Raw genomic sequence first — 15,232 nt, forward strand, 5'->3', positions numbered from 1 at the left:
TTAAAATTAGTGTTGAGATATGTTTTTGAATTTATTCACAAAGGTAACGACAAAATAAATTACGATAAAAAGATAAGAATGTTGTGATTATACCCTGCACCACACCATAGTCTTACCATCCAAATAGTCTTGTGATTGCACAAATTCCAATCCCAATCACGTTACACTGACGCTAATAAGTGATCCAAAGGAACCCTAAGCCAACCCTTTGCTCCTCTATCAGTCTTCTCTATAACCTCTACAACCATCTACACCACTATAGTCCGATAACTCTGTATCCCACAAGAATAAAAAAGTACCTTTCTTGTCATCTTTCTTCCTTTGATCCACATGAAGTAATAGTAGGCTAAAGGGTTAAAGATTGAAAATGTTGTTCCTCAAGTAACCTCTACAACCATCTACACCATTATAGTCCGATGACTCTCTATCACTCAAGAATAAATGGATATCTTTCTTGTCATCTTTCTTCCTTTGTTGTTGATTCTTACAATCTACATAAAGTAATAGTAGACTAAAGGGTTAACAGATTGAAAATTGAAAATGTTGTTGAGGAAATTATGATAATAATAGACAAGAATGTAATATTTTTTTAATGAATATTTGTTGGGTTCCACTTTAAAGAATATCTTGACGTAAGATTGAAATAAATTTACTCTCTAATTTTGTATAGGTGTTTTTCTGGAAAACAACATAGGTAATATAGATAAATTTGAACTTCTAATATCAAAAAGCGCCTGTGGCCTAATGGATAAGGCGTCTGACTTCTAATCAGACGATTGTGGGTTCGAGTCCCACCAGGCGTGTTTATTTTATTTTCTCATCAAAACTTTTTGTCAAATATCAGAATTAGTCCCTACAGTTCACGAAGGTTGTAGAATTAGTCCCAATGTTATTTACTTTTTTAGGTACACCCATGCGTTTATTTTTTGCATCAAAACTTTTTGGTCAAATTTCAGACTTAATCCCTACAATTTACGAAAGTTGTATAATTAGTCCTAATGATATTTTTATTAAATTAAATCAAATACATATAATATCCATATTATCTTTTGGTTTTTTTAAATATTTATATTTATAATTTAATATTTAATAATTATATCTTCTTTATTAATAACTTATATATAGGCACATAACTTTTTTAAAATATTTATATCAAAGCATTAAATATTACTATAGAATTAATTTTTATGTGTTATTAATTACATAATATATAAAAATAATATAATATAACATAAATATATTATTCAAAAAAATATATAACATAGGCATAATGATAAATTTAGCCATCAATGTTTACATATTCTGTCTATTTGACCATTTTTTAAAGCTAAATTTGGCCATTAACCTTTCAAAAAAAGTTAAAATCACTCTTATTTAACGAAAATGCTAACTAAAACATTAGTTTTGCAACATTGCTGGTGTGGTAACCTGCGTAACAGTCTGCATGCAGTTCATGTTAACATGACACTATTTGTTTTATATACCACATCAACCAATAATTTAAAATTTATAAAAAAAATAAAAATATAAAAAAAATGTTCATAAAAATCCAAAAAAAAAAGAGCTTGAAGTACATGTGGATTATCATGTAGGTTGTCACGTTTAAAAATTTAATATTTTAATAAGTATTTATGTTAAAAAAATCATTTTGATTCTTTTTTCAAAATGTTGATGGTATTAACCTTTTTTAAAAATTGAGGGTCAAATTGGAAAAAGATATAAACGTTAAAAGGCTAAACTTGATATTATGCCTATAATATATTATAAACATTAAAAATGGGTCGAGCCGGGCTTGAACCTTGAATGTTCAAGCTTAAGCTTGGACTATATTTTAAATGGGCCTATTTTGTTTACCAAATTCATTTTTCAAGTTCAATTTTTTTACACTAAACTCTTCTAAATTTCAAACGAGCCTTCGAGTCTTTATATTCATCACTTGGAATTGAACAAAAACAAATATGATATGTATAAACAAATGAAGAAATATAATATGCACCAAAACATTATTATTTATTAAAACGATAATCCAATAAACAAATATAAATATGTAGAGACTTATGGTATATTTTAATGAATAATCAAACAAAAAAAAAAGATATATATGACTTCCTCGGATAGTTTACCTTTTTCAATCTTTCCGCTCTTGATCGCATTCTCAATTATTTCACGGGATAGAATAATGTTTACAAAATTTTTAGTCGTGTTTTCAATTAGATTTGATTATGGGTTGGGCCGATTTAAAGTTTTAGGTTTGTTTTTAAGGTTTGGGTCTAGTTTGGCTTGAAAACTGAATAAATTTTTACCTAAGCCTAGCTTAAATTAAAAATACTAAACTCGAGTCCCATCCAATCCACTCATATTAATTTTTTTGATTACTTTTTATATAAAAACAAATATTTTTTAGTATTATGCATGTCCGTTTTATGGTCTATGTTCGGGGTTTCTGGCTACTCCTATCAACAATATTATTTTCAAAGTTTGAACCTACATTTCTGATTAGTTATTATTGTTCAAGAAAATATCGAAGTAAAATACAATAATATTAATCAACAATCTAAATTTATCTCCATAGCTTCTCAATAATATGTTTGTTATGTCACAATTTGAAAATAACCTAACTTAACTTAAGGAATTTAATAATTATTGTTTGATGAGGACTGGAATTTTAGAATTTGAAAAGCACAATGATTAAAAATGAACAAATAAAAGTATAAGGACTAAATCCATAACTTTTGCAAAGTACACAGACTAAGCAGAATTTAACTTTTCAAAATTCAGGTTTAATTGTTAACACTATTAAAATTATATTGTTAAATTTATGTTTATTGCAACATCATTTCTTTAACGAGTGAGTATTATTTTTATTTCAAAATGTCACGCTAATAAATTTTAACAAAAAAATTAACACCGTTAACAATTGGATCTGGAATTTGAAATATGAAAAATACAGAGACTAAGTTTCTTGAAATAAAAGTATAACGACTAAATTAAATATTTTTGAAAAGAATAGGGACCTATAATAATTTTAACCATAATTTTTTTTGTCTGAAATGATGCCATGTCAGGTTCCTGTTAAGCTGTTAACGGCATTAAAAAAGGGTAAACTGCACCAATGGTCACTTAACTATGCATAAGTTTTTATTTTAGTCACCTAACTTTTAAAAGTAACTATTTGGTTACTAATGTTTTCGAAATTGTGTTTTTTGAGTACCCAACCATTAAGTGACTAATGATGGCACTCTTATAATTAGTGTAATAACAAACTAGTCCCAATTCTTATACTTTCTATCAATTTAACCTTAATTCTCTGTAAAAACTATTTTATAAAATCAAATTTATTTGAAAAATTAGAAAATTATAAAAAAATAGAAATTTTAATAATCTATAAAATTTATAAATACATAAAAATAAAAATTAAATGAAAATTTTAAAAGCTATTCAATTTTGAATTTTGAAACTTTTTATTTTTGATTATTTGTAGTTTTATAGAAAAAGTTATCCAATTTTATGTATATTTTATTTTATATATTTAAATTTCTATATAAATTTTAGAATCTTTAAATTTTAAAAAGAATTTTGATTTTTTTATAATTTTTATATAGAATTAGGGATAAATTGATAAAAACATAAAGATTAAGGACTAAAATTATTATTATACCAATTAGAAAAATACTGCAGTTATTTCACTTAACGGTGGGAGGACAAAAAAAGGCAATCACAAAAACATTAGTGACCAAATAGTTATTTTTCAAAGTGAAGTGATCAAAACGAAAACATATACATAGTAAGTGACTATTGATGTAATTTATCCTAAAAAATAAAAACTGTGAAAATCATATGGTTGGAACCTTGTGATGGGCGGAACCAGATTTCCTGTATTTTCTACAAAAAAAAAAAAAATTACACTAAGAACAAAAGCATATTCTTTGGTTTCACAGCGTTTAGGTTTTACGGAAGCCAAAGAATAAAAAAAAAATCCCTTCGTCCTCTTAACGCTAAAGCTCGGTTAAACGATTTTCAGTCAAAAAAAGGGAAATCGATTTTTTTTTTGTTGTAATCGGCGAAAAAGATGCATTCGACTCATCTGCTACTCGAAGAGCCAATCAGGATGGCTTCAATCCTGGAGCCATCGAAGGCTGTAAGTATTTCACTTCCGATTTCAATTCAATCTGTTTTTAGCTTTCGTTTTTACGAGGAAGCTGTTCGGATCCGAGTAGATTTGGATTTTGATTCGTTTGTTTTTGTATTTTTCTCAGAGCTTTTTTCCGGCAATGACGAAGATAGTGGGAACTTTAGGTCCAAAATCTCGATCCGTGGAAGTTATTTCCGGTTGCCTTAAAGCTGGAATGTCTGGTACTGTATTTGTTGTATCAATCTTCATTTTATAATTATGTGTTGGAATTTGCTGCGTCAAACTCTAGTTTTATACATTTTTCTTGTTCTGGACAGTGGCTAGGTTCGATTTCTCGTGGCATGATCCGGAGTATCATCAGGAAACTTTAGAAAATTTGAAGGCTGCCGTTAAACTCACTAAGAAGCTTTGTGCGGTATGTTCTTTGTGTTTTGGTTGATATTTATTAGTTATTTAACTTTTCCTTACTTCCTTGCCGAATTGTCTGTCTTAATGTAAAGTATAAAGTGTAAACTTTGATTTCAGCTGGAAAAAGAATACGCTTCCTTATGTTTTTCCTTTTGAAATGATTTTTTTAACTTCCTTTTTGTTGTTTTAAAGCTGGCTTTTAAGCTGTCGAGCTGATGATCTGACCTTTGAGTCAGTGTATAAATACTTGTTAAGCTGTTGAGCTGCTGATGAAAATTACCTTCGCATTTCTTTTTTTGTTTGCATCATTCTTGTGCTATACTCCTATCCTCTCTGTTCATATCAGTTTACTTTCTTGAAGATTCTTGATCTAGCGCTAGTTTTCTAATAATACTGTCCTTTGATTGCATTGATGGAGAAAATGGAATTTAAGAAAATAAAGTGCCTTCTATTCCCCCACCCCCCTTTTCCAGGTTATGTTGGATACTGTGGGTGCTGAGATGCAGGTTGTTAATAAAAGTGAGAAAGCCATCTCACTTGAGGCAGATGCTACAGTTGTTTTGACACCAGATGCAGGACAGGAGGCCTCTTCAGAATTATTGCCAATCAACTTTGATGGATTGTCGAAGGTACAAACCTAGTCCACTACCTCTCATTTCATTTTGTGCATCCCATGTTGTACTCCCTGAAAAAAGTTATCTGCATAAGCCTTGTTTTCTTGCCCTTGGGTTCTGAGGTTGAAGGCACAATGTCTTTTGAATGCCTGATTCCATTGTACGTTCATAGATTTATATACTGAGTTCCCTTCCTTTAGGGGTTGGGAAGCATACATTTGCCAGTGCACAATGATTATGGATTCGTGATCCAGGAAATTTAGTGTGTCAACTTTTTCCAGTTAGTTCAAAGGATTTTGTAATTGCTGGTGGTTATCCTGTTTATTCATTCAACCTTATGATAAATCCTTCAAAATTGATTTTTGCAGGCAGTGAAGAAGGGAGACACTATTTTCATCGGTCAGTACCTGTTTACTGGGAGTGAAACCACATCTGTATGGCTGGAGGTACTTAAAGTCAAACCAGATATGAGTACATAAAGTTCTTTTTCTTTTATTTTACTACCTATTTGTTGGTTGATAAATTAAAGATTTGGACAATTCGTTTGCACCTACCAATAGCCTAAGTTGGAACTGAAAATTTGCAGGTTAGTGAGGTAAAAGGAGATGATGTGGTTTGTGTGATTAAGAACTCTGCAACATTGGCTGGGTCATTGTTCACTTTGCATGGGTCTCAAATTCGTATTGGATTGCCTACCCTCACTGATAAAGACAAGGAGGTAGGTTTGCCCTTGATTTTTGCCTTAAAAGATGAAAGTAATGGAGAAAGTGATCTCCCTCTTAGTAAGTTTTAGCTTGATGCCTTGCTCGTTTCCATGGTACCCTTTTCTGACCTGGTAATACTTACTTCAGGTTATAAGTACTTGGGGAGTTCAAAACAAAATTGACTTCCTCTCACTATCATACACACGACATGCAGAAGATGTTCGCCAAGTACTGCCTATCCTATGTTGGTTGGTTTCCTTTTCTTTTTCTTTAACGTTTCTGCATTTATCTGACTGCATGATCTTTATAGGCTCGTGAGTTTCTTTCAAAGTTGGGTGACCTCTATCAGACTCAAATATTTGCAAAGATTGAGAACATAGAGGTGCATTACTTGTATTTACGCAAAACAATGAATATGAAGGTTCTGATCGCACATGCTGCTAATAAGAATATGACACTAATGTTTTTCATTTTTCAGGGATTAAACCATTTTGATGAGATTCTTCAGGAAGCAGATGGTATCATTCTTTCCCGTGGAAATTTGGGCATTGATCTCCCACCTGAGAAGGTCGGTTTTGTAACTTGAACCTGCAGTCGCTTTACTGGTCTTATAGTTCTTATTATAGAATATGTTTGTGGTTTATATGAATACTAGAGATCCAATTTTCAGAGGGCTATGAATATGTTGTATTAGTTTTTCTACGAGATTTATCTTGTTGATTGATGGATCATACAATCTGTTCCATCATGTTTAAACCTTCTAAATGCCTTTTAGCTGCCTCGCATTCTTGGTCCTAGTTTCAAATGTGTAATTTAGTCTGATGCATGCATGTAGTGCCTATTTTCATTAGAGCTTGCCATTAATTACTTCTTTCTTTGCAGGTGTTCTTATTTCAAAAAGCTGCTCTTTATAAGTGTAACATGGCTGGAAAGCCTGCAGTTGTCACTCGTGTTGTGGACAGTATGACCGACAACTTGAGGCCAACTCGTGCTGAGGCAACTGATGTTGCCAATGCTGTTCTTGATGGTATATTATTGTGGACTCTGCTTTGGACTTTGTTCATTGATATATCTTTCAAAGTTGGGTTTTGATGCCATATCTGATTGCCGCCATCGCAGCACCCTCAATGCTGGACTTAAACACATCTAATTATCCATTTTTCTTCTGGCTGTAGGAAGTGATGCCATTCTTCTTGGTGCTGAGACCTTGCGTGGGTTATACCCTGTTGAAACCATTTCTACTGTTGGCAAAATTTGTTCTGAGGTAAATTCTCTGTGTGTCTTGTAAATGTGCTTACTTGAATATTTTTGGAGACTTGTGGCTTGCCGTTTAGTGGACTGTTTGTAGGCTTGAAATGTTCTCAGCTATGTATGCTTTTGACTCACAAGACTCACTCATATTTGACTTCCTAGTAGTTCTTTGGGACCTGTGCAGCCATCTATTCTGGTTCATAAGGGTTAAAAAGCACTGCACTTTTTTCTGTTTTTCCCGTGGATGAAAAAAGTTATCCTTCACTAGGAAGAGTCATATTCTTACCTGCTTCTCCTGTCCAATTTATTGTCTTCGGCTGTGGTTTTACTTGCTTTCTACGCTGAGGGAAAACCCAAAAAATGGCAACACTTCCAATACCTGTCTTCTCATACTCTTCCTTTGGCGATGAACCATTCTGCAGAAATTTGACTTTCTACCATACTAACCAAAAAAATGTCTTGGGGCTCTATGTAAGAATGTAAAATTCATGCATCAACTTTTGGTTTGGAATTCAGATGCTTTACGTTGTTGCATATTGCATCATGTTCCTTCAACTGGCCATGCTCGTCTTTGGGAATTATGGATCACTTAATCTCCTGGGAATGTTAAAATCAGTAGTAACTAATATTTCTCATCCATTTTCTAAGCATTTTCAGCTGTGTTTTCTTTTTTTTCGTTTCTATTATAAATCTTGCAGGCAGAGAAGGTATTCAACCAGGACATGTTTTTCAAGAAGACTGTCAAATATGTTGGAGAGCCAATGACCCACTTGGAATCCATTGCTTCCTCTGCGGTATTTCTTCTTTCCCGGTGCTGCTCTTCGGATTCATGCCACACTAGTTTTACTAACTTTAATTATAGCTAAAACAAATGTGCTTCTGCAAACTTGTTCTGATAGCATGAATTTTCTTGTTTAGGTACGAGCAGCAATTAAGGTGAAGGCATCAGTTATTATATGTTTCACATCATCAGGGAGAGCTGCAAGGTATTCCATTGCACATTTTGATTATTTTTAATTATACATCTGACCTGTTCTTTTCTTTCAGCAGTTACTTCCCTATATTGGCTCCTTTATTTTTTTCTATTATTTCTTGTTTTGTTACTATCAAACTCTCTGAACCCTTGTCAAAGCTGTATTAGTTCCATTCTTTTACTAATGTTTTACATTATGCATACCTTGATTCATTTACGTGGCATCTAAATTCCTTGCAAATACCAGATTGATTGCGAAGTACAGACCAACAATGCCAGTTCTCTCAGTTGTCATCCCTCGCCTTAAGACAAACCAATTGAAGTGGAGCTTCAGTGGGGCCTTTGAGGTATGTCATTCACCCGGAGTCCAGGATGTCCAAGTAGCCACTTTAAAGTTAACTTTGCTTGTTTTATAATGATCTCCAGCAGTCATCTAAAAGAAGCTGGCGTAGTTTTATACTCAACTTTGATTTACATTGCTAGTTAATTTTTAGTTCGGTCTTACATGAGACCGTCGATGGAATGTTTATTTCAGTTTATTAAACATTTGTGTTGTTTCAGGCAAGGCAATCCCTCATCGTCAGAGGTCTTTTCCCCATGCTTGCTGATCCCCGACATCCTGTAAGTGCTTTATGTTCATAGTTACCGTGTTCTTTACGTTTGTTGTAGCAGAGAACTTATGTCATTCTACCTTGTTTTGTGCAGGCGGAGTCTACAAGTGCATCGAATGAGTCAGTTTTGAAGGTTGCACTTGACCATGGGAAGGCTGCCGGAGTTATTAAGTCACATGATCGAGTCGTTGTTTGCCAGAAGGTCGGGGATGCTTCTGTGGTGAAGATTATAGAGCTCGAAGATTAAACTAATGTTACTTTCTCTGCTTTGGGATTATTTTTGGAATCTGATTTGTGAAAGCGATGAATGACTATATATAGCACCTGTGGGGTATTGGCTCCAGGTTTTGGTGGATTTGAAATTGTGTTAAGAGTACATCATACGCTTTTCAAGTCTCATAAAAATTATGAATGCCATGGTAAATATGGCCCATAATCCCATATTTAGCTAATGGAAGAACAAGCCTTTTTCTCTTGAATTAGTGGTAAACTGAAATGCAATTCAGGCTGTAATCTTTATTTTTTATTATTTTCATGTAATTTCGCATCATTAGACCATTATTTTTTTTCTAGCTTCAACATGACATTGCTCCCTTTTTAAATAGATCATAGATTCTTTTAATTCAGACAGCAATACTAATAAAAATATTTTCTTTTCATTTACTTTGCTTGGTCATAAAAGCAGATGAATTAAGCTATATGATATTGGAAACATTTATATTAGGAGTAGCCATAAATAACTCTGAAACAGAGATTGCAATCAAAAGCGCTTGTGGCCTAATGGATAAGGCGTCTGACTTCTAATTAGACGATTGTGGGTTCGAGTTCCACCAGGCGTGAGTGTAATGGTTCAATCTTGTTAACATTTTGGTCTAATTTCAGATTTAGTCTCAATGGTTTTTTTGAGTAAATTCGATCAATAAAAGTTTTGGTTTAATTTCATATTTAGTCCTTACTGTTTAGTGAATTTTTGGTCAAAGTTCAGATTTAGTTCCTACGTAGTAAATAAAATAAAAAAATTAAAAATTCAGGAAAAAGGTAAAAGCTTATTTTCTTCTAAATATATATATGTTTATATTTTTATTATTTAATAATATATTTTTATTTCATAATTATAAAAATAATTAATATACATAATATTTAAAAAAAAGTAGACTCAAATCGTAATTAAGTAATTATACAATATATATATATGTACAATGTTGAAAAGATGGACCTGCTGTAAGTTTATAATTTTAATTATTCAATCTTAACTTTTTAATCTCTAAAAAATCGGTATAAGTAAATTAATGATATTATTAATGTATTAAACAATAATGCTAATTCCAATTATAAAATAAATGTTTTATATGTGTTTGCCTTACAGTAACACATCTTTGTATATTGTATGACATTTTTTTTTGTGTTTTTGTCATATGATAACATAATTAATCTCAATTTAAATAAAAATAATTTAAAATAATAATATATTATTAAATAGTTTAATTTATAATGAAATTGTAATTGAAAATAAATTATTTTAAAGAGTTTATTAACATTTTATGAAAAAAATATTAATTTAGGATGCTTGATTTTATTTATTTATTTGGTCAATGTGTCATGCTTTATAATCAAACAGGTGGATCTATCTAAAGAAAATCTATGGACCATCCGGTAGGTTAATTTCAAATATAATAGACCATATTTTAAAGTAAAAATATTTTAATCCAAACCAAGAAAAGGTGTGATCTGTTTTCTTTCTGCATTCAAAATACAATATTGAAAATTAATATTTTATATATTATTTTAAACTTTGTGTATCAAGAAATTATTTTATGAATTTATAATCTATTTATAATTATTTAATATTATTTTAATAATTTTTTTCTATATCATTGATACATAATTTTTTTATTCTGAACTTTGACCCTTAAACATTAAACCTGAAGTTCTCGAGATTTAAAATTTAAATTTAGAGATTAAGTTTGGACTTCAAATTCTACCCACTCTGGCCATCAATGACGGCATCCAATTCTGTCCACTCAGGCCATCAATGGTGGTGGAAGGTGGTACGTAAAATAAATAATTTCTCCAAATTTTGACATATCTTTTAGCCAATTGTCAAATGTTAAATGGTTGGCATTTACCTAATAGCGGTTTCTATGGGATCGAATTAGACTACAAAGCTTGTTTTGCTATTTAAATATGAAAAAAAAATATTTATTAGTATTATATATATTATAATTATAATTAATATTTAGTTATTTAAATCACAAAGCTCGAATCTTCAACTCAAAAAGAATCTATCTCAATTTCATTTTCTATGGGCACCATGATTCACACATTAGATATTAGTTTTTGGTTTAATTGATATTTTAGTAATAATTAAATTAAAAAATAAATAATTATAAATAAAAAATTCATACCCGGTTCAACCGTCAATTTTATTATTTTTGTTTTGATTTATTATTATTTAAGCATTAATTAAAAATTTAAATATAATTTTTTTATTTCTTAAAGTATCTCTACCTAATCCTCCGTATTCTGTAGGTCCATTAATGGGATAGATACTAGCCATAGTTTTAAAGCTGTTCCATACTTAGAGTGAGAAAAAAACCCTCGACCATTAGTTAAGATAAGAAAGACGTTTACCATCTCACCTAATTTGATATAATTTGATCTTCTACTTTTACAGATTACAATATCATCAGTTAATCTAAATAATTAACATTCTTAACTATTTCAATTAAAATATTAACAATAATTTTCTTAAAAACATGATCTTTCTGATGCATAAAAAAAAATCCATTTCAGAACTATAATTCAGCCATTATAAATATTTTTAATAAAGATATATTGTATTTTTTGGTAAATTACAAGAATAAAGTAAAATCCGAATAAAAAACATAACTATTGCAACTCAAATCTAGGCCACACATGAGACGATAAACACATTCAGATACATTGAAATTTTAATAAACATATTGTAACATAAATTAAAATTATATAAAAATAAATAAATCCTTAGAAATTGGCAGACAAAACATTCTGATATAATTAAAATTTATTGAACAAATAAACCTTAAAAATAGTGCCTAGTTGAAAAATAGCTCCCCATAAAAAGTAACCCAAACAATAATATCATCTTTCAAAACGAAAAAAAAAATGATATTCTAATTGTATGAGACAATATATTCATAATTAAAATATTTATAACTAAATATTAAAAATTATATATAATTGTTTGGAATAAATGTTTTAATGGACAAATGCATAAATTTAGATTAGGGCAGAAAAAAAAAATCAAGATTTCGGAACATAAAAAAGTATTTAATTTTCATATTCGATTTTTGATTTATAAGCAGTACTGTTTGAATCGGATTGAATTAATTGATTGTATAAAAAATCAATCGATATATCGATCCAAACATAAAGATTGAACTGATTTTTCAATGAATCATATATAGTTGATAAAAAATAAAAATTTTTAAAAAACCTATAAATATTTTAAACATTTTTATTAATTTTATAATTTTTTAAATAAATATTATTGTGAACCGACAATCGATGAATAAAAGATTGATGGTCTAGCCTATTTGACCATCGATCTAATTATTAAAATATTATTTATAAATTGAAAATGACAATTATTTGAATTGAATCATATTTTTATTCAATTTTTTAATTAAGTTTGATTTCCTTATAATATAACATCAAATAAATTTATAAATTAATGAAAATCCTTAAAGGATTATAAATATATATTTAAAGAAATTACAAATTAAAAATAAATCTAGATGAATAAATAATAAGAACATGTATAATTATATATACAAAATAAAATTTGTATTATTATAAAAATTAAAGAAGAATTGAATAGAATTATATTTGTAGAATTCCATGTGATGGTTTGATAGTCAAAAGTATTTATCGTTTTAGATGTGATCATTTGGGTTTGAATTATGCTAATCATATTGGTTGTTCAGGTTTTGTCTTGTTATTATAAATAATTTTAAAAAATAAAATTATATTTGTATAATGAGGAACGTGGAGCATATTAAAGTCCTTTTCCCCCTAGTTTTACGAAATCCTGTGGGTTTATAATCTATTATTTTATATAAATATCTCAAAGATGGGTTCATATGGCAAAAACCAAAACCATGGGCCAAATTTTCAATCAGCTTCAGCACAAAGAAAAAAATATGTAATACATATATATATATATATCCTAACTAAAACCAGCTGCTCAGCTCTCTGTATATTTGTATAAGCCCCCCTTTGTGATGTCTTCTATATCTCAATTAACTCTCTCTTCACATTTCTTACTACATCATTAAAATTCTCAAACTACAACTCTAACTGGTCGCTTCGAAGAAGAAGAAAGGGAGGTTTTTGCAGGTGACTGATGATTGTTACACTTCAATGGCAGTCAGTTCTTTAATGGGTTTTCTTTTTCCTTTTTTTTTGGCGTGTGTTTTGATTGTTGGGAATTCATGCTTTTAAGGTTGTAGGGCTAATGAAGAAGGTATTGTTTCTTTTTATGTCTTGTTGTATTATTTGAAATGGAAACTAATAATGGTTTGTCTGGTGGGATGTTTCTAGGGATTGGTTCAGGAATGTTAGGCCTTGAAATGCCATTACACCCTCAACCCCAGCAACAACCTCAAAATCCCCAAAGTGTTCAAAACCCACATAGTTTACATCATCAACAACACCACCCACAAGTGGTTGCTTATGCTCACCATGAAACACAACATGTTAAACAAGGTTACCACCCTTTTGGTTCTAAACCCAAACAAATATCCACTATTAGTGATGAAGATGAGCCTGGTTTCACTCTTGATGACGGTAGTAGTAAGAGAAAAGCTTCACCATGGCAAAGAATGAAATGGACTGATAACATGGTCAGGTTACTGATAATGGCTGTTTATTACATTGGTGATGATCAAGCTAGTTCAGAAGGTGGTAATAATAATGATCCTAGTGGTAAGAAAAAAGGTGTTGGTGGTAGTGGTGGGTTACTACAAAAGAAAGGGAAATGGAAATCAGTGTCAAGGGCAATGATGGAGAAAGGGTTTTATGTATCACCACAACAATGTGAAGATAAGTTCAATGATTTGAATAAAAGGTATAAAAGGGTTAATGATATACTTGGTAAAGGGACTGCTTGTGAAGTAGTTGAGAATCAAAGGTTGCTTGAATCAATGGATTTATCACCTAAAATGAAGGATGAAGTTAAGAAATTGTTGAATTCTAAGCACTTGTTTTTTAGAGAAATGTGTGCTTACCATAATAGTTGTGGTCACGTAACACAAGAGGTGGCTAATGAGACACCACCTCAAATGCAACAAAGGTGTCTCCATTCATCGGATAATGCTCAAATCGGCGGCAATCCAGTCGATGGTTCGACCAAGACATTGAAGTTAGAAGAGTCTGATGATGAAGATGATGAAGATGATGATGAGTCTGATGATGATGATGATGATGATGATGATGATGAAACAATGGATGGACATGATGAAGATCAAAATGTTGAGAACTCTTCACGTAAAAGGCCTAGAAAGGGAGGTGTGTCACCATTGATGCAACAATTGAGCAATGAAATAACGAAAGTGATACAAGATGGATCAAAGAATAGTTGGGAGAAGAAGCATTGGATGAAGATGAAGTTAATTCAATTAGAAGAACAACAAGTGAGTTATCAATGTGAAGCATTTGAGTTGGAGAAACAAAGGCTTAAATGGGTGAAATTTAGTGGGAAAAAAGAAAGGGAAATGGAGAAATCAAAGCTTGAAAATGAACGAAAACGGCTTGAGAATGAACGAATGGTGTTGATTGTAAGGCAACAAGAGCTTGAATTGGTGGACATGAGTGATGTTCAACAACATTCTTCTAATAAAAGGGGAGACCTATCAAGCTTCACTAGTTAAAAGCTCGAAAAATGTAATGTATGGTAAAGAGGTCTTTAGATCATCAATTAGATACTTTTATATGAAAAAAAAAATAGTTGTTCTTGCTTTTCTTCATTAACTTTTGTTTATGAAATTTGGGTTTTCACTCTTTCTGTAACTATTAGTGATATAATGAAATAATTGCCATAAGTAGATGATGATGATGAGTTTGTATGTTACTTACGTCATTATTGAATTATTTAAAATTTTTTATTTAAATAATTATATTTTTAAAAAATTGTTATTGTTCGCGTCATTGTACTAATCGAAATTTTTTATTTATCTCTTTTCTACCATTTAATTTTTTTCATAAAACAATTAAGAATGTAACAAATCTACAAACCAAAATTCAAATAGTTTTCTTTTTTGATCGATGAATCGTCACTTGAAGCTTACTAGCTTTACTATAAAAAAAAAGAAAAAATTTAATAGTTCAATGATTAATTTATAATTCTTGAAGTTGAGTATCCAAAATATAAACTTACTGATAATTTAATGACCTTAGGTGTAATTTATCCAAAATTTTTTTTTATTGATTTTGAGTTTTCAAATGAAAATTAGTGCTATTCAAGATGAAAAAGGAATAGTTGGTGTCAAAGTATCTGGAAA

The 15,232-nt window shown here is 30.4% G+C and overlaps 2 protein-coding genes and 1 non-coding gene across 4 annotated transcripts; all 3 read left to right on the forward strand.

Annotated features, from left to right (window-relative positions):
* Window positions 1-730: 730 nt before the first annotated feature.
* TRNAR-UCU (transfer RNA arginine (anticodon UCU)) lies at window positions 731-803 on the forward strand. Its single transcript has one exon. It is a non-coding gene; the product is annotated as a tRNA-Arg (tRNA).
* A 3,053-nt stretch (window positions 804-3,856) lies between these two features.
* Window positions 3,857-9,254, forward strand: LOC107942814 (pyruvate kinase 1, cytosolic). The gene is made up of 16 exons (XM_016876535.2): window positions 3,857-4,138; window positions 4,257-4,353; window positions 4,450-4,547; window positions 5,014-5,169; window positions 5,523-5,600; window positions 5,741-5,872; window positions 6,006-6,086; window positions 6,169-6,240; window positions 6,337-6,426; window positions 6,741-6,885; window positions 7,034-7,122; window positions 7,808-7,903; window positions 8,028-8,095; window positions 8,330-8,429; window positions 8,644-8,703; window positions 8,788-9,254. Exons 1-16 carry the CDS (start codon window positions 4,070-4,072, stop codon window positions 8,938-8,940), a joined length of 1,584 nt encoding a protein of 527 aa, XP_016732024.1. The 5' UTR covers window positions 3,857-4,069; the 3' UTR covers window positions 8,941-9,254.
* Window positions 9,255-12,934: 3,680 nt separating this feature from the next.
* Window positions 12,935-14,787, forward strand: LOC107942810 (kinesin-related protein 4). 2 transcript variants are annotated; one of them, XM_016876531.2, is made up of 2 exons: window positions 12,935-13,070; window positions 13,275-14,787. In XM_016876531.2, exon 2 carries the CDS (start codon window positions 13,289-13,291, stop codon window positions 14,600-14,602), a length of 1,314 nt encoding a protein of 437 aa, XP_016732020.1. In that variant the 5' UTR covers window positions 12,935-13,070; window positions 13,275-13,288; the 3' UTR covers window positions 14,603-14,787. The 2 variants fall into 2 exon arrangements, with proteins under 2 accessions (XP_016732020.1, XP_016732019.1); XM_016876530.2 differs by having other exon boundaries at window positions 12,935-14,787.
* Window positions 14,788-15,232: the final 445 nt, after the last annotated feature.

Source organism: Gossypium hirsutum, chromosome A01 (genome assembly GCF_007990345.1).
Source record: "Gossypium hirsutum isolate 1008001.06 chromosome A01, Gossypium_hirsutum_v2.1, whole genome shotgun sequence".
In the NCBI taxonomy this organism is placed as follows: Eukaryota; Viridiplantae; Streptophyta; class Magnoliopsida; order Malvales; family Malvaceae; genus Gossypium; species Gossypium hirsutum.

What these genes read in the sequence shown, in the direction of transcription:
- LOC107942810 (XM_016876530.2), top strand. Translation starts at nt 13,235, where the DNA reads ATGGAAACTAATAATGGTTTGTCTGGTGGGATGTTTCTAGGGATTGGT.
- LOC107942814 (XM_016876535.2), top strand. Translation starts at nt 4,070, where the DNA reads ATGCATTCGACTCATCTGCTACTCGAAGAGCCAATCAGGATGGCTTCA. An exon ending in TTGGCAAAATTTGTTCTGAG is followed by an intron (nt 7,123 to 7,807) that starts GTAAATTCTCTG and finishes TAAATCTTGCAG; the next exon opens with GCAGAGAAGGTATTCAACCA. An exon ending in TTGCTGATCCCCGACATCCT is followed by an intron (nt 8,704 to 8,787) that starts GTAAGTGCTTTA and finishes TGTTTTGTGCAG; the next exon opens with GCGGAGTCTACAAGTGCATC.